General features: G+C 37.8%; 1 protein-coding gene across 1 annotated transcript in view; it reads right to left on the minus strand.

Moving 5' to 3' along the window:
- Positions 1–6,337: 6,337 nt before the first annotated feature.
- The window catches only part of LOC138335669 (uncharacterized), a 188,929-nt gene continuing 170,532 nt past the window's right edge, over positions 6,338–24,734 (minus strand). The window contains exons 141-150 of the mRNA XM_069284830.1: positions 23,292–23,406; positions 22,677–22,822; positions 18,420–18,547; positions 17,800–17,955; positions 17,217–17,403; positions 16,258–16,448; positions 15,018–15,248; positions 10,146–10,260; positions 9,563–9,680; positions 6,338–7,731 (exon numbers count right to left, since the gene is read on the minus strand). Of these exons, the coding sequence (XP_069140931.1) occupies positions 7,467–7,731; positions 9,563–9,680; positions 10,146–10,260; positions 15,018–15,248; positions 16,258–16,448; positions 17,217–17,403; positions 17,800–17,955; positions 18,420–18,547; positions 22,677–22,822; positions 23,292–23,406 (1,652 nt within the window). The 3' untranslated portion in view covers positions 6,338–7,466. The remainder of the gene's footprint in view (positions 7,732–9,562; positions 9,681–10,145; positions 10,261–15,017; positions 15,249–16,257; positions 16,449–17,216; positions 17,404–17,799; positions 17,956–18,419; positions 18,548–22,676; positions 22,823–23,291; positions 23,407–24,734) is intronic.

The following is a 24,734-nucleotide window of genomic DNA, read 5'->3' on the forward strand; positions in this document are numbered from 1 at the left end:
CTCATCTTGATAGTTAGTATATTATGTTAGCAAACCTTATGCTTAAAATTCCAATTTGCTTTGCCAACATTAAGCAACAAAACCAATTTTAGCCATTTGGATCCATTTTGGCCCCACCCCTCTGGCCCCTGGGGGTCAGCCAGGATCAATATAGAGGCACCCCTGGCCAATGGGGGTCATAGATATATAGTGTTAAAATGCTATTTCAGGCTAATAATTCTAACCCAGTTTGACTCATTACCCCCCGCCCAATGAAGTTGGCGGGGGATTATACAAATGGGTTCCGTCCGTCTGTCCGTCCGTACGAACGAATGGTTTCCGGAGCATAACTCTAAAACCAGTAGAGATATTTCCACGAAACTTCATAGACACATTGGTCTTATGGTCTAGTAGTGTCTTTTGCTATTTTAAGGTTTTCATTTTTGTACTTTTTTCTGTAACCATGGAAACATTGCTGAAAATATATTTTTGTAGCAGGTTCATTTCCGGAGCATAACTCTAAAACCAGCAGAGATATTTCCACGAAACTTCATACACACATTCTTTTTAGGCCCTTTATGACACTGTCATTGTACTAGTTATAAACAGGTTAATAGTTTTTCACCTATATGCTTCACATTCATAAAACTATTCACCTTGCTGTATCTGCCCTTACCAGAAAAGAAAGAAAAACATTTGGATTATATTCGTGGCAGTGTTATTTGATGGATGAAAGAAAATACGAATTTAAAACTGCTGTCAAATTTGAAGGATATATGTATCTTAAGACATTAGACAACAGACAACACAGACCTTGAATTTAATACTGCGTGGAGTAAAATATTAAAAAAAAAAACGGGAAAATTATCGCCAACAAATGTCAAGGCTGTATACCTGATTCAACAATTGCAGCCCCGCTCTACTTGAATTATACTCCACCTTTCTTTAGCTCAACTTCCTTTTTCCTGTTTTTTTTTCATACACATAAGTCTCCACAATCAAACTTACTTCAGCTTTGATATCTCCATTGGCGGGGGATCTGAATGACTATGTCCTTGTTTCCTATTAAAACTAAGCAAATAATGTTCATAAATGTGTTTTTCCTATATAAACTATAGTAAATTTGACTCCCTCCACAGGGGAAAATCTGCGATCCCAGGGCCATGAAATATTCACACATTTTGTAAAGGGCCTTAAGACCTTTCAATCTAGGAAGAGTATTTGGTTCCATCGAATCTGTGAATTCAGAAGAAAGATTTTGAAAAGTTAGCCAATTTGACCCCTTTTGGCCCCGCTCCTCTGGCCCCCTTGGGGTCGACCAGGACCAATATGGATAAGATGTTAAAATGCTTTCTCAGGCTGATAATTCTTATTTCCTATGAAAGAAAGCAAATAATGTTCATAAATTTGTTTTTCCTATATATAGTAAATTTGACCCCGTCCCCAGGGGAAAATTTAGATCCCAGGGCCATGAAATTCATAATTTTTGTAAAGGGCCTTAAGACCTTCAATCTATGAAGAGTGGTATCTGTTTCCATCAAATTTGTCAATTCAGAAGAATATTTTTTTTGTTTTAGCCTATTTGATCCCTTTTAGCCCCGCCCCTAAGTCTATTGTAGTCACAGCTAGGTACCAAAACAGGTCTGTCTATTGTAGTCACAGCTAGGTAACCAGAACAGGTCTCTCTATTGTAGTCACAGCTAGGTAACCAAAACAGGTCTGTCTATTGTAGTCACAGCTAGGTAACCAAAACAGGTCTGTCTATTGTAGTCACAGCTAGGTAACCAGAACAGGTCTGGCTGTTGTAGTCACAGCTAGGTAACCAAAACAGGTCTGTCTATTGTAGTCACAGCTAGGTAACCAAAACAGGTCTGTCTATTGTAGTCACAGCTAGGTAACCAAAACAGGTCTGTCTATTGTAGTCGTCACAGCTAGGTAACCAGATCAGGTCTGTCTATTGTAGTCATCACAGCTAGGTAACCAGAACAGGTCTGTCTTAGGTAACCAGATCAGGTCTGTCTATTGTAGTCACAGCTAGGTAACCAAAACAGGTCTGTCTATTGTAGTCGTCACAGCTAGGTCACCAAAACAGGTGTGTCTATTGTAGTCACAGCTAGGTAAACAAACAGGTGTGTCTATTGTAGTCACAGCTAGGTAACCAAAACAGGTCTGGCTATTGTAGTCACAGCTAGGTAACCAGAACAGGTCTGTCTATTGTAGTCACAGCTAGGTAACCAGAACAGGTCCTCTTCTATTGTAGTCACAGCTAGGTAACCAAAACAGGTCTGTCTATTGTAGTCACAGCTAGGTAACCAAAACAGGTCTGTCTATTGTAGTCACAGCTAGGTAATCAAAACAGGTCTGTCTATTGTAGTCGTCACAGCTAGGTAACCAGATCAGGTCTGTCTATTGTAGTCATCACAGCTAGGTAACCAGAACAGGTCTGTCTATAGGTAACCAGATCAGGTCTGTCTATTGTAGTCACAGCTAGGTAACCAAAACAGGTCTGTCTATTGTAGTCGTCACAGCTAGGTCACCAAAACAGGTGTGTCTATTGTAGTCACAGCTAGGTTAACAAACAGGTGTGTCTATTGTAGTCACAGCTAGGTAACCAAAACAGGTCTGGCTATTGTAGTCACAGCTAGGTAACCAGAACAGGTCTCTCTATTGCAGTCACAGCTAGGTAACCAGAACAGGTCTGTCTATTGTAGTCACAGCTAGGTAACCAGAACAGGTCTGTCTATTGTAGTCACAGCTAGGTAAACAGAACAGGTCTGTCTATTGTAGTCACAGCTAGGTAACCAAAACAGGTCTGTCTATTGTAGTCACAGCTAGGTAACCAGAACAGGTCTGTCTATTGCAGTCACAGCTAGGTAACCAGATCAGGTCTGTCTATTGTAGTCGTCACAGCTAGGTAACCAAAACAGGTCTGTCTATTGTTAGAACGAATATACGTACCCGGTCTACTATACATTTTGGCCGGGTACGAATTGTTCCCTATGTATCGTAGTGGAGCACTGCCTCCGAATATCATTCGGGCACAATTTTCTATACTCTGTTGTAGGTTTCCCATTAATTTATGCATATACAAGCATTTACATAATGTTGTTATCCTAAACAAACATAACTACCATTCTTAATATCTACCGTACCGCTCACAAGACGTCAAATTCATAATTTGAAGACTTCCGGTATAAATTCTCTTCAGAAAGGCCTTGATATGTATGTGTAATTAAATAATGTCTAGCTGAGAATTTGATATTTCATACGGTTCAGTTTTATTGTCTAGTAGGTAAGAGATATGAAACAAATAAGATAAAATGCAAACAAACGTTTTATAATGGTTCGCATAATCATTACTTTGCTCCATTAGCAGTAATAGGCACCAATTGTAGCTCACAAGACAACGCCATTTTCTGTCTAAAAGTCTTTTGAGCTACAATATTGCAGCTATCTACTGTAGTCGTCACAGCTAGGTAACCAAAACAGGTCTGTCTATTGTAGTCACACCTAGGTAACCAGAACAGGTCTGTCTATTGTACTTAGACCTAGGTAACCAAAACAGGTCTGTCTGTTGTAGCCACAGCTAGGTAACCAGAACAGGTCTGTCTATTGTATTCACAGCAAGGTAACCAAAACAGGTCTGTCTATTGTAGTCTCAGCTAGGTAACCAAAACAGGTCTGGCTATTGTAGTCACACCTAGGTAACCAAAACAGGTCTGGCTATTGTAGTCACACCTAGGTAACCAAAACAGGTCTGTCTATTGTAGTCACAGCTAGGTAACCAGAACAGGTCTGTCTATTGTAGTCGTCACAGCTAGGTAACCAAAACAGGTCTGTCTGTTGTAGCCACAGCTAGGTAACCAAAACAGGTCTGTCTATTGTAGTCACAGCTAGGTAACCAAAACAGGTCTGTCTATTGTAGTCATCACAGCTAGGTAACCAAAACAGGTCTGTCTATTGTAGTCACAGCTAGGTAACCAAAACAGGTCTGTCTATTGTAGTCGTCACAGCTAGGTAACCAAAACAGGTCTGTCTATTGTAGTCACAGCTAGGTAACCAAAACAGGTCTGTCTATTGTAGTCACAGCTAGGTAACCAAAACAGGTCTGTCTATTGTAGTCACAGCTAGGTAACCAAAACAGGTCTGTCTATTGTAGTCACAGCTAGGTAACCAAAACAGGTCTGTCTATTGTAGTCACAGCTAGGTAACCAAAATAGGTTTGTCTATTTTAGTCACAGCTAGGTAAACAAAACAGGTCTGTCTATTGTAGTCACAGCTAGGTAACCAAAACAGGTCTGTCCATTGTAGTCACAGCTAGGTAACCAAAACAGGTCTGTCTATTGTAGTCACAGCTAGGTAACCAAAACAGGTTTGTCTATTGTAGTCACAGCTAGGTAACCAAAACAGGTCTGTCTATTGTAGTCACAGCTAGGTAACCAAAACAGGTCTGTCTATTGTAGTCACAGCTAGGTAACCAAAACAGGTCTGTCTATTGTAGTCACAGCTAGGTAACCAAAACAGGTCTGTCTATTGTAGTCACAGCTAGGTAACCAAAACAGGTCTGTCTATTGTAGTCACAGCTAGGTAACCAAAACAGGTCTGTCCATTGTAGTCACAGCTAGGTAACCAAAACAGGTCTGTCTATTGTAGTCGTCACAGCTAGGTAACCAGATCAGGTCTGTCTATTGTAGTCACAGCTAGGTAACGCCAGGCAGCCATCTTTGATTTTGGCAATTTGAGGTTTGTTATCGATATTTCTTGAAAACTATTGAAGGGATCTTATTCAAACTTCACATGGAGGGTTCCCTTGGTCCCTAGTTGTGCCATACAGATTTTGAGGCTGATATGAAAAACAAGATGGCCGCCAGGCAGTCATCTTGGATTTTGGTTGTTGAAGTTTGTTATCGATATTTCTTGAGAATTACAGAAGGGATTTTGTTCAAATTTCACATGGAGGATCCTATTGGTCCCTAGTTATGCCATTCAAATTTTGAGGCTGATCAGAAAAACAAGATGGCCGCCATGCAGCCATTTAAAATTTTGGCAGTTGAAGTTTGTTATCGCTACTTCTCATAAAGTTGTGAAGGGATATGTCTCAAATTTCATGTGCAGGTTCCCCTAGAGGTCTTGTTGTGCATACAGTATTTTCGGACTGATCGGTGAACAAGATTGCCGACAAGCCGCCGTCTTGGATTTTGATAATTGAAATTTATTACTGCTATTTCTCAGAAAGTACATAAGGGATCTGTCTCAAATTGTATATGTAGGTTCCTCTAGGTCCCTAGTTGTGCATAATGCATTTTGGGACCGATCAGTGAACAAGATGGCCGACAGACGCCATCTTGGATTTTGACAATTGAACTTTTGTTACCACTATTTCTGAGAAAATACTGAAATAATCTGTCTCAAAGGAGTATATATGATAGGACCAGCATTTGGCCTTAATTTTTCAGGCCGAAAAAAATTAACTCTGATCCCCATCAATTTCATGTCAATAAATACTCTCATACTTGCCATTCATCAAAACATAATTTTTTATAACCATGTACACGATGTGTCCCACCTATGACGTCATCAAATTGATGATTTTCCTCTTCTCGCCAAATTTTGCTAGAAATTCATCATCTTTAGGTTAGAAAAGGCTTGAAATGGATTTGGCCGCCACCTTGGAGCAACTTTGCATTTTACATGGATATGCGTAAATACACGATACAAAACGTGTGAAAATCTCTTTTTGCTCCACGAAGGCGGCCACATTCATTTTTAGAGAAAACCACTCAAAAAGTATGATTTTTCAAGGATTTTTGTGAAAAATGGCGGGAAATTGCATGTTGATGACGTCATAGTGAACATAATTGGCACATGCGGGATATTTTTAGATGTAATGTGTTAGCAAATGTATTCAACTCTTATATGGCAAAATATGTTGTTCTTTACTGGAGAATTAATTTGAGGCCATATTCGAGTCTTAACGTACCTTCTCCTTTCAAGTGCAGGTTCCCATAGGTCCCTAGTTGTGCATATTGCATTTTCAGATCATTCGGTGAAAAAGATGGCCGACAGGCCGCCATCTTGGATTTTGATAATTGAAGTTTGTTACTGCGATATATCTCGGTAAGTAATGAAAGGATCTTTCTCAAATTTTATATGAAGTTTTAGTAAAAGTTTGAAAAGCAGAGAAAAGATCCATCTTTCCATTGTCAGACGTAGATCATTCTTTGGTGGGCACCAAGATCCCTCTGGGATTTCTAGTTATGGATTTTCTTGCCTTTTCTGTATTTTTTCTTGATTCACAAATCTACTAGGTCATCTAACATATCCATACAATCTGTTTTGTTAAAAAGACAAGATCAGATTTGTAACACATGACAATATTTTATTACAAAAATAAGATTTGAGCATAAAACTGTACAACATGTAATAGAAATAGACATGTTTAATATATATTTATAAAAGATAGATTTTACTTGAGAACAACACTTAGGAAGCACCATCTGTATGTTACACAAGATAATATAACCCTTGATTGTGGTACGGACAATAACTGAATGTCAATAATTTTCACATTAGAAAGATAAATACATGTAATAACTGCCTTTGATCTGCTGATTACGAATTTCATCATATACAAAAATAACATCAACAACATGTAGACTATTTTTTACCATTATTCTCTGATATGATATCTTTGTTTACAAAAAGAGACTGAATTAACGTAAGCATCACATCATACAGTAAATGGACCAGGTTCAAAACTTCTCTCAATTCAAAAAGTTACTCCTTCAATCATTGATGACTTCTAATCACAGATATAGAAGACAGGTATATTATCATAAGCCATTTATCTTAAATAACCAAATGTAGAGTTCAAATCTATCCTAAATAGTTTTCATCATAGTAGGCACTAGAGTTCAACATTGGTTCAAACTGATCCTTAAATGGTTTTGAACTAATTGGAATGACCATTGCTTTAATTGGAATCTGTTAAACCCGAATATATTACCTAAACTACTAAATAAAGCACTTATCTGCACAAATACTACTCAATCTTTGAGTAGAAAAAGCCTCTTTGTAAGCAACATTCCGTTTATCTATGGCATCAGGCAAAACATAATTTTTAGTACTTGGTCAAAATAATGGTAGCTGGAAATTTGAGTTTCATTTTCAAGACATTTGGTGTCAAAGATGACCCAACCCTTTCAGTAAGATTTTGTTCACATAAATTAATTTTGTAAATTATAATATTTCAATTATTGTAAAAACTTCATTTTTACATTGACAAAACATTCACAAGCACTACATTGTAGAAATATAAGTATTGAAAAAGTAAAAAGAATAAAATAGGTTCTGTTTGAATCATCCAATCTTACATGCACGTACACACCATTCATATTCATAAAGGCAGAATCTAAAAGTAAAAATTCGTAGAAAAGCTGTGACATTATATTAATTATAGGTTACCATGGTAACTATGATCTTTATTGTCAATCCTCGAAGTAATCGGTGGTTGGAGTTTGATAGAATGTGACCGGTTCTTGGTGTTGTGCTGTATAGTAGCCGGATCCCATTGGGTTGTCGTACGACATTCCATAATCATACACAGGTGTTGTCCTTTGGTCAAATGAATTATTGTCGTACATGTATGTCTGGGGATCATCATTGTACCTTACACGCCGGCCGTTTCCATTCATATGACGAGATGAATGTCGGGATTCCTTCTTACGAGCGAGTTTTCCTTTGCTGTTACTTCTACAACAGATAAAACATACATCTGTGAATACTTTGTGCTACATGTAATGATCTCTCCTTTATAAAGAGCCTATTGTATCAGTGAATACTTTGTGCTACATGTAATAATCTCTCCCTTATAAAGAGCCTATGATATCAGTGAATACTTTGTGCTACATGTAATAATCTCTCCCTTATAAAGAGCCTATGATATCAGTGAATTTTTTGTGCTACATGTAATAATCTCTCCCTTATAAAGAGCCTATGATATCAGTGAATACTTTGTGCTACATGTAATGATCTCTCCTTTATAAAGAGCCTATTGTATCAGTGAATACTTTGTGCTACATGTAATAATCTCTCCCTTATAAAGAGCCTATGATATCAGTGAATACTTTGTGCTACATGTAATAATCTCTCCCTTATAAAGAGCCTATGATATCAGTGAATTTTTTGTGCTACATGTAATGATCTCTCCCTTATAAAGAGCCTATGATATCAGTGAATACTTTGTGCTGCTACATGTAATAATCTCTCCCGTATAAAGAGCCTATGATATCAGTGAATACTTTGTGCTACATGTAATAATCTCTCCCTTATAAAGAGCCTATTATATCAGTGAATACTTTGAGCTACATGTAATGATCTCTCCCTTATAAAGAGCCTATTATATCAGTGAATACTTTGAGCTACTAGTAATGATCTCTCCCTTATAAAGAGCCTATTATATCAGTGAATACTTTGTGCTACATGTAATAATCTCTCCCTTATGATGAGCCAATTATATCGGTGAATACTTCGTGCTACATGTAATGATCTATCTCTTATAAAGAGCCTATTATATCAGTGAATACTTTGAGCTACATGTAATAATCTCTCCCTTATAAAGAGCCTATCATATCAGTGAATACTTTGAGCTACATGTAATGATCTATCTCTTATGAAGAGCCTATTATATCAGTGAATACTTTGAGCTGCATGTAATAATCTATCTCTTATGAAGAGGCTATTGCACTGTTATTTCTACATTTTGTCATTTAGCTCAACTATTCAACACACCACTGTAAATATGGATACACTGTAAACCATCTTTTATTCGCGTGCGATTTACTTTCGCGATTGACTAAAAATCATGAAAGTTAATCTCCACAAATTATTATCGTTACATGCTTTGTTAGGATGATCATATTTGTTCAGAAGTAAACTATCTATGTTCAAACTAAATAAACACAATTCACAGTTCAGTAAAACTAATCCCAGAATGCTACCATTTGCATGAGACGGTGTTTGTGTCGGTCGCCATATGACACGCCAGGCGGAAATCATTATCGGCGCATTCGTTTTGTTTCCGTGAGGGGACAATAGGGGTCACATCAGTTCCGGAGTTTTTCGATCTCAAGTCTCAGAATTTTGAGCTATGTTATCCTATTTAGCTACATTTAGTAAATGTTGTTTTGTTTTGACTACACTAATACCGACATGTTTACCCAAAGACAACTCAAGGCAAACTGATCGTCTTCAATACTGGCAGATTCCATTGTTTTTTTGTGTGTGATCGTGAGTTCTATTCTATCGTGCTGTCTGTGTTTGTACAGAGATTAACACTTAAACCTATTATGAATGAGATACATGTACCTTATACAAACGCAGGTACACGGCTAGTCTGTTTCACACAAAAAACCCCAGATCTGTAATACCCTATAAATACTTTATTACGTCAGAAAAAGTAATGAAAGTAGAACGATAGTCTGATCCGCAAAAGTTAATCTCCATGAACTTGTTTTGAAGTGGAATTCACGAAATAAAGTAACCGCGAATAAAAGTTGGTATACAACATATGGATCCTACTGACCTTCTAACAAAGACTATGCCCAGAGCTATGATGGTGATCAGTAGAACCGCCGCCACGATGGCAGTCACTATGACAACGGTCTGGCTATCCACATCAATCTTCGTAGAACATTCATTCACTGCAATGAAAAATGAAATTTTGTCTCAATCAAGTCACCCATTTCCTTACATATATAGCTGGTGCTGGAAGAATTGCATTGGAAATGTTAATATTTTAATGTTTCTATTATATGGTTCAACTTCCTTGTTTTATTTTGTTCTTAAAACGCTCTCTAAAAGTGATACATTATTTGGACCTTGACTTTGTAACATGGCCTTGACCTTTTATAAGCTGTACTTTAATTTGATCTTATCCTTGTGTCTTGACCTTGATCCTTTACAGTTAGTACTTAAATTTGACCTTGACTTTATGACTTGATACTTTGACATTTGTAGTGTTAGTTCTGGTATATGTTTTAGATTTTTTTTTTTTAATCTACAAACCAAATTACAAATTACTTTGTATGATATAGTTTATATATATATTATATTCAAAGGATGATATCATAAGATTATTTTGGAATGGAAGCATCCATAAATCTTACCAGTGGAGCGTGTCCAGGCTGAAGTGGACACAGATGGACGACAGTAATAACAAGAATCGGTTGGACTGAGATCATTTGCCGAGTAACACACAGAGTTGATATAACAAGCATCCGACTGAAATAGAGAGGAATAATGACAATATATCAAAATCATCAATGATTACATCTGTTATCAGGTAAAATACATTTGTTTACCTGGGAAACAATATTATGTGTAATGTAAACAAACTTCACGATCCAAGTACCAGGTATCACTAAGGTCTATTCCACAAAATACATGATTAAAGTACCAGGTATCAACAAGGTCTATCTCCACAAAATACACGATTAAAGTACCAGGTATCAACAAGGTCTATCTCCACAAATTAAACCATTAAAGTACCAGGTATCAACAAGGTCTATCTCCACAAAATACATGATTAAAGTACCAGGTATCACCAAGGTCTATCTCCACAAATTAAACCATTAAAGTACCAGGTATCACCAAGGTCTATCTCCACAAAATACACGATTAAAGTACCAGGTATCACCAAGGTCTATCTCCACAAAATACACGATTAAAGTACCAGGTATCAACAAGGTCTATCTCCACAAAATACATGATTAAAGTACCAGGTATCACCAAGGTCTATCTCCACAAAATACATGATTAAAGTACCAGGTATCAACAAGGTCTATCTCCCACAAAAGTACACGATTAAAGTACCAGGTATCAACAAGGTCTATCTCCACAAAATACATGATTAAAGTACCAGGTATCACCAAGGTCTATCTCCACAAAATACATGATTAAAGTACCAGGTATCACCAAGGTCTATCTCCACAAATTAAACCATTAAAGTACCAGGTATCAACAAGGTCTATCTCCACAAAATACACGATTAAAGTACCAGGTATCAACAAGGTCTATCTCCACAAAATACATGATTAAAGTACCAGGTATCACCAAGGTCTATCTCCACAAAATACATGATTAAAGTACCAGGTATCAACAAGGTCTATCTCCACAAAATACACGATTAAAGTACCAGGTATCAACAAGGTCTATCTCCACAAAATACATGATTAAAGTACCAGGTATCAACAAGGTCTATCTCCACAAATTAAACCATTAAAGTACCAGGTATCAACAAGGTCTATCTCCACAAATTACACCATTAAAGTACCAGGTATCAACAAGGTCTATCTCCACAAAATACATGATTAAAGTACCAGGTATCAACAAGGTCTATCTCCACAAAATACATGATTAAAGTACCAGGTATCAACAAGGTCTATCTCCACAAATTAAACCATTAAAGTACCAGGTATCAACAAGGTCTATCTCCACAAAATACATGATTAAAGTACCAGGTATCAACAAGGTCTATCTCCACAAAATACACGATTAAAGTACCAGGTATCAACAAGGTCTATCTCCACAAATTAAACCATTAAAGTACCAGGTATCACCAAGGTCTATCTCCACAAAATACATGATTAAAGTACCAGGTATCAACAAGGTCTATCTCCACAAATTAAACCATTAAAGTACCAGGTATCAACAAGGTCTATCTCCACAAAATACATGATTAAAGTACCAGGTATCAACAAGGTCTATCTCCACAAATTAAACCATTAAAGTACCAGGTATCAACAAGGTCTATCTCCACAAAATACATGATTAAAGTACCAGGTATCAACAAGGTCTATCTCCACAAAATACATGATTAAAGTACCAGGTATCAACAAGGTCTATCTCCACAAATTAAACCATTAAAGTACCAGGTATCAACAAGGTCTATCTCCACAAAATACATGATTAAAGTACCAGGTATCACCAAGGTCTATCTCCACAAAACACACATCACCAAATTTAGTAGCTGTGGAAGTTTGTCTACAGTACCTTACATCACAGATATTTTATAGTGTGTACAGTACCTTACATCACAGATGTTTTATAGTGTGTACAGTACCTTACATCACAGATATTTTATAGTGTGTACAGTACCTTACATCACAGATGTGTTTATAGTGTCTACAGTACCTTACATCACAGATGTTTTATAGTGTCTACAGTACCTTACATCACAGATATTTTATAGTGTGCACAGTACCTTACATCACAGATGTGTTTATAGTGTCTACAGTACCTTACATCACAGATGTTTTATAGTGTCTACAGTGCCTTACATCACAGATGTTTTATAGTGTCTACAGTACCTTACATCACAGATGTTTTATAGTGTGTACAGTACCTTACATCACAGATGTTTTATAGTGTGTACAGTACCTTACATCACAGATGTTTTATAGTGTGTACAGTACCTAACATCAGAGATCTTTTATAGTGTCTACAGTACCTTACATCACAGATGTTTTATAGTGTGTACAGTACCTTACATCACAAATGTTTTATAGTGTGTACAGTACCTTACATCACAGATGTTTTATAGTGTGTACAGTACCTTACATCACACAGATGTTTTATGTGGTACAGTACCTTACATCACAGATGTTTTATAGTGTGTACAGTACCTTACATCACAGATGTTTTATAGTGTGTACAGTACCTTACATCACAGATATTTTATAGTGTGTACAGTACCTTACATCACAGATGTTTTATAGTGTGTACATACAGTACCTTACATCACAGATGTTTTATAGTGTGTACAGTACCTTACATCACAGATGTTTTATAGTGTGTACAGTACCTTACATCACAGATGTTTTATAGTGTGTACAGTACCTTACATCACAGATGTTTTATAGTGTGTACAGTACCTTACATCACAGATATTTTATAGTGTGTACAGTACCTTACATCACAGATGTTTTATAGTGTGTACAGTACCTTACATCACAGATGTTTTATAGTGTCTACAGTACCTTATATCACAGATGTTTTATATTATGTACAGTACCTTACATCACAGATGTTTTATAGTGTGTACAGTACCTTACATCACAGATGTTTTATAGTGTCTACAGTACCTTACATCACAGATGTTTTATATTGTGTACAGTACCTTACATCACAGATGTTTTATAGTGTGTACAGTACCTTACATCACAGATGTTTTATAGTGTGTACAGTACCTTACATCACAGATGTTTTATAGTGTGTACAGTACCTTACATCACAGATGTTTTATAGTGTGTACAGTACCTTACATCACAGATGTTTTATAGTGTGTACAGTACCTTACATCACAGATGTTTTATAGTGTGTACAGTACCTTACATCACAGATGTTTTATAGTGTGTACAGTACCTTACATCACAGATGTTTTATAGTGTGTACAGTACATTACATCACAGATGTTTTATAGTGTGTACAGTACCTTACATCACAGATGTTTTATAGTGTCTACAGTACCTTACATCACAGATGTTTACATTAGTGTCTACAGTACATTACATCACAGATGTTTTATAGTTTACAGTACCTTACATCACAGATGTTTTATAGTGTGTACAGTACCTTACATCACAGATGTTTTATAGTGTGTACAGTACCTTACATCACAGATGTGTTTATAGTGTCTACAGTACCTTACATCACAGATGTTTTATAGTGTCTACAGTACCTTACATCACAGATGTTTTATAGTGTCTACAGTACCTTACATCACAGATGTATTATAGTGTCTACAGTACATTACATCACAGATGTTTTATAGTGTGTCCTACAGTACAGTACATTACATCACAGATGTTTTATAGTGTCTACAGTACCTTACATCACAGATGTTTTATAGTGTCTACAGTACCTTACATCACAGATGTTTTATAGTGTCTACAGTACCTTACATCACAGATGTTTTATAGTGTCTACAGTACCTTACATCACAGATGTTTTATAGTGTGTACAGTACCTTACATCACAGATGTTTTATAGTGTGTACAGTACCTTACATCACAGATGTTTTATAGTGTGTACAGTACCTTACATCACAGATGTTTTATAGTGTCTACAGTACCTTACATCACAGATGTTTTATAGTGTGTACAGTACCTTACATTACAGATGTGTTTATAGTGTCTACAGTACCTTACATCACAGATGTTTTATAGTGTCTACAGTACCTTACATCACAGATGTTTTATAGTGTCTACAGTACCTTACATCACAGATGTTTTATAGTGTCTACAGTACCTTACATCACAGATGTTTTATAGTGTCTACAGGATAACATTTTTATTAGGCTAGACAATAACACACAAAGAGTATAAACATAGGAATGGGAACAAGTTTTTATATGTAACAAGAGGCCCATGGGCCTTAACACTAATATACTGGCCCTTGAATTCGGTCAGTGATTTTATAAATTTGACTTTTTAATCTATGAAGAGTATTTGCTTCCATCAAACCTGTGAACTAATTATTTTTTTTGAAATTTTAAGTGATTTTGACCCTGTTTGCCCCACCCCTTTGGTTCCCCAGGGGGTCAGCTAAGACTGAAATGGATGTTAAAATGCTATATCTCAGGCTAATTATTCTACTCAAGTTTGACTCATTTCTTATGAAAATTGAGCAAATAATGTTCATAAATGTGTTTTTCATAACTAAACTAAAGTAAAACTGATCCCCTCCCCGGGGGGAAACCTGAGACCCCAGGGTCATATAATTCACAATTTCTATAAAACACCTGAAGACCTTTCCATCTGTAAAGGTATGTGATTCTACCATTTCCAGAATTTAAGAAGATTTCTGAAGTTTTAGCCTATTTGACCCCTTTTGACCCCACCCCTAAGGCCCTTGTGTGTCAGTCATGGAAAATTGGTTAATAGAATGCTGACTTCGTCTCAGGTGACCTAAAAATCTCTCGCTTTTAGAAGATACTTATGTAATTTAGGAAGAATTATGCATGTGTAGTTAGTACTGACCCTGGCTGAACATGTGGCGTGTGTACTGGTCTGGTTCACTGTACACGCAAAACAGCTGGAGTTGTACACGACGAACAGCGCCTCGTTGGAACTCATTGTAGAACCATCATTACTGATTCTGACAACATAACTCTTCTCCTGAGGAAGGGCACACTGTACTGCCGACAGTCGATGGAACTGAGCACTCGATGTAGTCGTTGACGATAACCTGATGACACGAGTGGTTGTTACCTTCAATAAAACACGATCTTTATCAGTGGGAGTGACAGAAAGTATAAGGACAGCAAAGAATTAATAGTTAGTGCTGTTTATGTCAAATATCAAATTACTTTGTTATCAATATATGACAAAGCAGTCCTACTTAAAGCCTGTATAAACTAAGTATTCTGTCAGGATTAAAACACATACATATGTACCAGCTCATGGTGATAATGACATAAAAATATTACAAACCTGCTCAGTCATATTAGTGTTTGAATGCCAAATTACACCTACAGATCCATGTTCACATTGAAAATCTGGCATTCTTATGGTATCAATTATAACCTGTATTTCTGTGAAATGAGAACCTACCTGTGTTTCTGTGAGAAGAGAACTTACTTGTATTTCTGTGAGAAGAGAACTTACCTGTATTTCTGTGAGATGACAACTTACCTGTGATTCTGCGAGATGAGAACTTACCTGTGTTTCTATGAGACGAAACTTACCTGTATTTCTGTGAGATGAAAATTTCCTGTGTTTCTGTGGGATGAGAACTTACCTGTGTTTCTGTGAGAAGAGAACTTACCTGTATTTCTGTGAGATGAGAATATACATGTATTTCTGTGAGAGGAGAACTTACCTGTATTTCTGTGAGATGAGAATATACATGTATTTCTGTGAGAGGAGAACTTACCTGTATTTCTGTGAGATGAGAATATACATGTATTTCTGTGAGAGGAGAACTTACCTGTATTTCTGTGAGATGAGAATATACATGTATTTCTGTGAGAGGAGAACTTACCTGTATTTCTGTGAGATGAGAATATACATGTATTTCTGTGAGAGGAGAACTTACCTGTATTTCTGTGAGAGGAGAACTTACCTGTATTTCTGTGAGAGGAGAACTTACCTGTATTTCTGTGAGAGGAGAACTTACCTGTATTTCTGTGAGAGGAGAACATACATGTATTTCTGTGAGAGGAGAACTTACCTGTATTTCTGTGAGATGAGAATGTATTTCTGTGAGAGGAGAACTTACCTGTATTTCTGTGAGATGACAGGTGGTAGAACTAGAGTTGATGAACTTGTCTCCCAACACCATCACTGAGGTACATGCGTCAGTCAGAGTATCACATACAACGTTGGACACCTGAGGCACCACGATCGGGACCTCGTTTATCGTCAGTGAACAATCGGGACCAGCAAAGCCAGAATTACAGGAACAATCACCTGTCATCACAACGATATAAACTCTTAATAATTATTTAAGTGGTATCCTGTTCATGTTAAACTTTTATCAGCCTTATAAGACAAATAACATAAGGTATATTTCCTTAATGACCAAGCGACTATGGTCAAGGTCATTAAATCTATTTCCTTGTCTATCTGATTATGAATTGTGGAATACAACTGAATGCATATCAGTTAAGATGGCCAATTTATCAGTAAGTACCAATAAGTAACAAGAGATCCCAGAGGGATCTTGGTGCCCACCAAAGAATGATCTGTGTCACAAAGGAAAGAGGAATCTTTTCTCTGCTTTTCAAACTTTTACTACATACTACATGTGAAATTTTAGAAAGATCCTTTCGGTACTCTCTGAGATATATAGCAGTAACAAATAATTATCAAAATCTGTTCACCAATTGGTCCCAAAATGAAATATGCACAACTTAGGTCCTTGGGGAACATGAACATAAAATTTGAGACAGACTGTTTCAATTCTCTCTGGGAAATAGCGGTAACAATCTTAGATTATCAAAATCCAAGATGGTGGCCTGTCCACCATCTTGTTGACCGATCTGTCCCAAAATGCAATATGCACAACTAGACCCCTAGGGGAATCTGCACATGAAATTTGAGACAGATCCCTTCAGTACAATTTAGAAATAGGGGTAACAATCTTTGATAATCAATATTGAAGATGGCGACCTGTCGGCCATCTTGTTCTTTCTGATGATGGTGGGCTAACATTAACAAACCTAAAGGCTAACTTACCAGCATTACAAGTTCCGTGTCCGGAGCAGAGATTTGGACAGAGTGTATTTGTGACACTAGAAGGCAGAGTCGGGGCGGTGTTGGGTGCGGTTGATCCCCATGTATTGGTGTTACGCTGTATCGCACTGTTACAGGACGCTTGCATACTTGCCAAAGCTGAGTCCGCCCAGGTAGTGGATCCAGACAGCTGCAATCATAAACACTGCATTTTTATCAACAGTTTCCCAGGTTAATATTGATTACAAAGTATCTTCCAATAACTCAAATGTTTTTTCATAGTTGTAGATTGAGCACTACTTGTATGACTAAAAATATCTGCAGAAATGCCACACCTCAATATATCAGAGCGAGGTAAGATGTGACAGGCAATGGTAACACTATCAGTCCCTAAACTGCTTTTAATGGTGGAGGCTCATAAATTCATCAACCAATACTTTAGGTAATTGTCAGGTTTCCACCTGTCATTTGATATTTAACAGGGTTTGATTTTATCCCATTTTCAAAGCCTTTGATTCAAATCATACAAATGGACTCCACCTTATGTATAAGAACCATAGTCCAAACACACCCCATGATCACTCACCTGGACATCCCGCATGCAGGCATTAATACGTTCGAGCACATCATCAGGGATGATATCCTTACAGGCAGTGTACGTGGACGAGCCCAGCAGTTTATTACCACAGGCATCTCTAGCTTGGACCTCGGAGATACCGGTACTTGTAGGCCAGGTGAGAGGCTGAAGGTAAACATGTTAGAAAATTATTAGTTCATATTCCCTTAAACCAAACGTCTTGAAATGATTTCTTTTTTAAGCCGCCTTTCACTTTTGCATCCTTTATGAAAGTCATTTTATCATTGTAAGTTTACTTTAAGTGTAAATATTAGAGTTCTTTAGAGACTTTTGTTGTTGTACTGTATAGCTGGCTGTTTTTTTACAGGAATATTTTTGTGATTTCACAGATCATTGCCAGCTTCGTAAAATTTTGGTCCTAGAAATATTGAGAATTGGTTGAATTATTTGTACCTATAATTAAGGCAACCTGTAAAAATTTGATTCATTAAAATCTCATTAAATTTTAATCAATTTTAGAAAATGTTGACCTGCCAAAAGAACCAGCTCATTGGGTATACAGTACTACAAAGGGAGATAAATCTGTTCAATAGATATCAGGAATATCTATAAAGGGCTTGAATACTTACAGAAGGAGCATCATAGTTAGCATCGTACTGAAAATCTGCATCAGGTGTGGCTCTCTTTCTCCTCCGGCCCAGACTAGCAATGTTATCAGCTAACGCCTCGTTAATCAGAGTCTGTGTCAGGTCTATCCCTGTAATATAGTCAATTGGAAATCTTGTCAAAAATAAAGTCTTCAATCTAATAATGACTTATTATTTTCTAAAAAAAAACCAACGATTCTCCATAGCTATAGACATTAAGATTATAATCTTGAGGTACCATCATCGTAACAATAGACCGGGTAATTGGGGGATAACTTACCTGCTGACGACCGTCCACAGCTGTACACATCCAGATTATAATCACATGACCAGGTACCATCATCGTAACAATAGACCGGGTTATTGGGTGAAAACTTACCTGCTGACGACTGTCCACAGCTGTACACATCCAGATTATAATCACACGACGAGGTACCATCATTGTAACAATAGACTGGGTTATTGGGGGATAACTTACCTGCTGACGACTGTCCACAGCTGTACACATCCAGATTATAATCACATGACCAGGTACCATCATCGTAACAATAGACCGGGTAATTGGGGGATAACTTACCTGCTAACGACTGTCCACAGCTGTACACATCCAGATTATAATCACACAATGAGGTACCATCATCGTAACAATAGAACTAGTAATTATGGGATAACTTACCTGCTGACGACTGTCCACAGCTGTACACATCCAGATTATAATCACATGACCAGGTACCATCATCGTAACAATAGACCGGGTAATTGGGGGATAACTTACCTGCTGACGACTGTCCACAGCTGTACACATCCAGATTATAATCACATGACCAGGTACCATCATCGTAACAATAGACAGGGTAATTGGGTGATAACTTACCTACTGACGACTGTCCACAGCTGTACACATCCAGATTATAATCACATGACCAGGTACCATCATCGTAACAATAGACAGGGTAATTGGGGGATAACTTACCTACTGACGACTGTCCACAGCTGTACACATCCAGATTATAATCACACAATGAGGTACCATCATTGTAACAATAGACCGGGTAATTGGGGGATAACTTACCTACTGACGACTGTCCACAGCTGTACACATCCAGATTATAATCACACAATGAGGTACCATCATTGTAACAATAGACCGGGTAATTGGGGGATAACTTACCTACTGACGACTGTCCACAGCTGTACACATCCAGATTATAATCACATGACCAGGTACCATCATCGTAACAATAGACAGGGTAATTGGGGGATAACTTACCTACTGACGACTGTCCACAGCTGTACACATCCAGATTATAATCACACAATGAGGTACCATCATTGTAACAATAGACCGGGTAATTGGGGGATAACTTACCTACTGACGACTGTCCACAGCTGTACACATCCAGATTATAATCACACAATGAGGTACCATCATTGTAACAATAGACCGGGTAATTGGGGGATAACTTACCTACTGACGACTGTCCACAGCTGTACACATCCAGATTATAATCACACAACGAGGTACCATCATTGTAACAATAGACCGGGTAATTGGGGGATAACTTACCTACTGACGACTGTCCACAGCTGTACACATCCAGATTATAATCACACAATGAGGTACCATCATTGTAACAATAGACCGGGTAATTGGGGGATAACTTACCTACTGACGACTGTCCACAGCTGTACACATCCAGATTATAATCACATGACCAGGTACCATCATCGTAACAATAGACCGGGTAATTGGGGGATAACTTACCTGCTGACGACTGTCCACAGCTGTACACATCCAGATTATAATCACACAATGAGGTACCATCATCGTAACAATAGACCAGGTAATTGGGGGATAACTTACCTGCTGACGACTGTCCAAAGCTGTACACATCCAGATTATAATCACACAATGAGGTACCATCATTGTAACAATAGACCGGGTAATTGGGGGATAACTTACCTACTGACGACTGTCCACAGCTGTACACATCCAGATTATAATCACACAATGGGGTACCATCATCGTAACAATAGACCGGGTAATTGGGAGATAACTTACCTGCTGACGACTGTCCACAGCTGTACACATCCAGATTATAATCACACGACGAGGTACCATCATCGTAACAATAGACCAGGTAATTGGGGGATAACTTACCTGCTGACGACTGTTCACAGCTGTACACAACCAGATTATAATCACACAACGAGGTACCATCATTGTAACAATAGACAGGGTAATTGGGGGATAACTTACCTACTGACGACTGTCCACAGCTGTACACATCCAGATTATAATCACACAATGAGGTACCATCATTGTAACAATAGACCGGGTAATTGGGGGATAACATACCTACTGACAACTGTCCACAGCTGTACACATCCATATTATAATCACATGACGAGGTACCATCATCGTAACAATAGACCGGGTAATTGGGGATAACTTACCTGCTGACGACTGTCCACAGCTGTACACATCCAGATTATAATCACACGACAAGGTACCATCATCGTAACAATAGACCGGGTAATTATGGGATAACTTACCTGCTGACGACTGTCCACAGCTGTACACATCCAGATTATAATCACATGACGAGGTACCATCATCGTAACAATAGACCGGGTAATTATGGGATAACTTACCTGCTGACGACTGTCCACAGCTGTACACATCCAGATTATAATCACACGGTGAGGTACCATCATCGTAACAATAGACCGGGTAATTGGGGGATAACTTACCTGCTGACGACTGTCCACAGCTGTACACATCCAGATTATAATCACATGACCAGGTACCATCATCGTAACAATAGACCGGGTAATTATGGGATAACTTACCTGCTGACGACTGTCCACAGCTGTACACATCCAGATTATAATCACATGACCAGGTACCATCATCGTAACAATAGACCAGGTAATTGGGGGATAACTTACCTGCTGTTCACTGTCCACAGCTGTACACATCCAGATTATAATCACATGACAAGGTACCATCATCGTAACAATAGACTGGGTAATTGGGGGATAACTTACCTACTGACGACTGTCCACAGCTGTACACATCCAGATTATAATCACATGACAAGGTACCATCATTGTAACAATAGACCGGGTAATTGGGGGATAACTTACCTGCTGACGACTGTCCACAGCTGTACACATCCAGATTATAATCACACGACGAGGTACCATCATCGTAACAATAGACCAGGTAATTGGGGGATAACTTACCTGCTGACGACTGTTCACAGCTGTACACAACCAGATTATAATCACACAACGAGGTACCATCATTGTAACAATAGACAGGGTAATTGGGGGATAACTTACCTGCTGACGACTGTCCACAGCTGTACACATCCAGATTATAATCACACGACGAGGTACCATCATTGTAACAATAGACCGGGTAATTGGGGGATAACTTACCTGCTGACGACTGTCCACAGCTGTACACATCCAGATTATAATCACATGGCGAGGTACCATCATTGTAACAATAGACCGGGTAATTATGGGATAACTTACCTACTGACGACTGTCCACAGCTGTACACATCCAGATTATAATCACACGGTGAGGTACCATCATCGTAACAATAGACCGGGTAATTGGGGGATAACTTACCTGCTGACGACTGTCCACAGCTATAGACATCCAGATTATAATTACATGATGAGGTACCATCATTGTAACAATAGACCGGGTAATTGGGGGATAACTTACCTGCTGACGACTGTCCACAGCTGTACACATCCAGATTATAATCACACAACGAGGTACCATCATTGTAACAATAGACAGGGTAATTGGGGGATAACTTACCTGCTGACGACTGTCCACAGCTGTACACATCCAGATTATAATCACATGACAAGGTACCATCATTGTAACAATAGACCGGGTTATTGGGGGATAACTTACCTGCTGACGACTGTCCACAGCTGTACACATCCAGATTATAATCACATGACAAGGTACCATCATTGTAACAATAGACCGGGTTATTGGGGGATAACTTACCTGCTGACGACTGTCCACAGCTGTACACATCCAGATTATAATCACATGACCAGGTACCATCATCGTAACAATAGACCGGGTTATTGGGTGAAAACTTACCTGCTGACGACTGTCCACAGCTGTACACATCCAGATTATAATCACACGACGAGGTACCATCATCGTAACAATAGACCGGGTAATTGGGGGATAACTTACCTGCTGACGACTGTCCACAGCTGTACACATCCAGATTATAATCACATGACGAGGTACCATCATCGTAACACAGACAGTAGACTGGGTCGTTGAAGGTGATTGTTGAAGTGTAACCCAAGGGGTAGTAGGAGTCAGATCGATCGACTCTGTAAGGCATAGAAATGATATGAGGTTTACAAAAAAAAAGTATTAATAACATCTTAATTATTAAAGATCTACCAGTCATTGTAATGATTACACTGAATATTTATTATATAATGGTTTATTTTGCAAAAAAATGTCCTCCAGGCCACAGTACCATTTTATATCTAGAACTGTTGCCAAAGTGGACTAATACCCCCGATTACACTAATTTAAAAATAACTCCATTAATAGGGGACATTGCAGAACCTTATATAGTTTAATCAATTCCCCATTATGTCAGGGTTCCGTGTACCAAATTGTATCAAAATCTGTCAAGGACAAAGTTGTGTCTACAGGAAAACACATGACAAGACGGACAGACAACCCGATTCCAGTGTACCCCCTAAACTTCGTTATGGGGAGTATAAATACTATAATTACTTATCAAGGCTGATTATTATATAACTGTAAGCACTGCTGAATAAATCTTACCTCCAGGTTCGACTAAATGCGTTGGGTCGGTCTGCGGAATTGTTGACAGTGTGTAACACACCATTAGCGTCCACCAAATCATTGCTGCTGATGCCATCATATTTACCACACAAACCTGTGATATATCATTGTTAAAAGACTCAGAACCAGATTTACATTAAACCACTTCAACAGTATCTCTGGACAAAATTGTATTGAAGTATTATGAGCCTGTTATATTAAACAAAGTATTTTAGTATTTTATTCCAGGTGTTTTCTATCCACTACTTAATATGATGATTTCCCTATTGGTTATTTTAACATGGCTACCATCACTACCGTAAACATATCACTATGGTAACCTCTACATTAAACATACCATCATGGTTACCTCTACAATAAACATAGCACCCTGGTAACCTCTACAATAAACATATCACCTTGGTAACTTCTACAATAAACATATCACCCAGGTTACCTCTACAATAAACATATCACCCTGGTTACTTCTACAATAAACATATCACCAAGGTTGCCTCTACAATAAACATATCACCATGTTTACCTCTACAATAAACATATCACCCTGGTTTTCTCTACAATAAACATATCACCCTGGTTACCTCTACAATAAACATATCACCCTGGTTACTTCTACAATAAACATATCACCAAGGTTACCTCTACAATAAACATATCACCATGTTTACCTCTACAATAAACATATCACCCTGGTTACCTCTACAATAAACATATCACCCTGGTTTTCTCTACAATAAACATATCACCCTGGTTACCTCTACAATAAACATATCACCCTGGTTACCTCTACAATAAACATATCACCCTGGTTACTTCTACAATAAACATATCACCATGGTTACCTCTACAATAAACATATCACCCTGGTTACCTCTACAATAAACATATCACCCTGGTTACTTCTACAATAAACATATCACCATGGTTACCTCTACAATAAACATATCACCCTGGTTACTTCTACAATAAACATATCACCAAGGTTATCTCTACAATAAACATATCACCATGTTTACCTCTACAATAAACATATCACCATGTTTACCTCTACAATAAACATATCACCCTGGTTTTCTCTACAATAAACATATCACCCTGGTTACCTCTACAATAAACATATCACCCTGGTTACCTCTACAATAAACATATCACCAAGGTTACCTCTACAATAAACATATCACCATGGTTACCTCTACAATAAAGATATCACCCTGGTAACCACTAATTTTATAAACATATCACCCTGGTTACCTCTACAATAAACATATCACCTTGGTTACTTCTACAATAAAAATATCACCAAGGTTACCTCTACAATAAACATATCACCAAGGTTACCTCTACAATAAACATATCACCAAGGTTACCTCTACAATAAACATATCACCCTGGTTACCTCTACAATAAACATATCACCAAGGT

The sequence above is a fragment of the Argopecten irradians genome, chromosome 11 (assembly GCF_041381155.1).
Source record: "Argopecten irradians isolate NY chromosome 11, Ai_NY, whole genome shotgun sequence".
NCBI classification, from domain to species: Eukaryota; Metazoa; Mollusca; class Bivalvia; order Pectinida; family Pectinidae; genus Argopecten; species Argopecten irradians.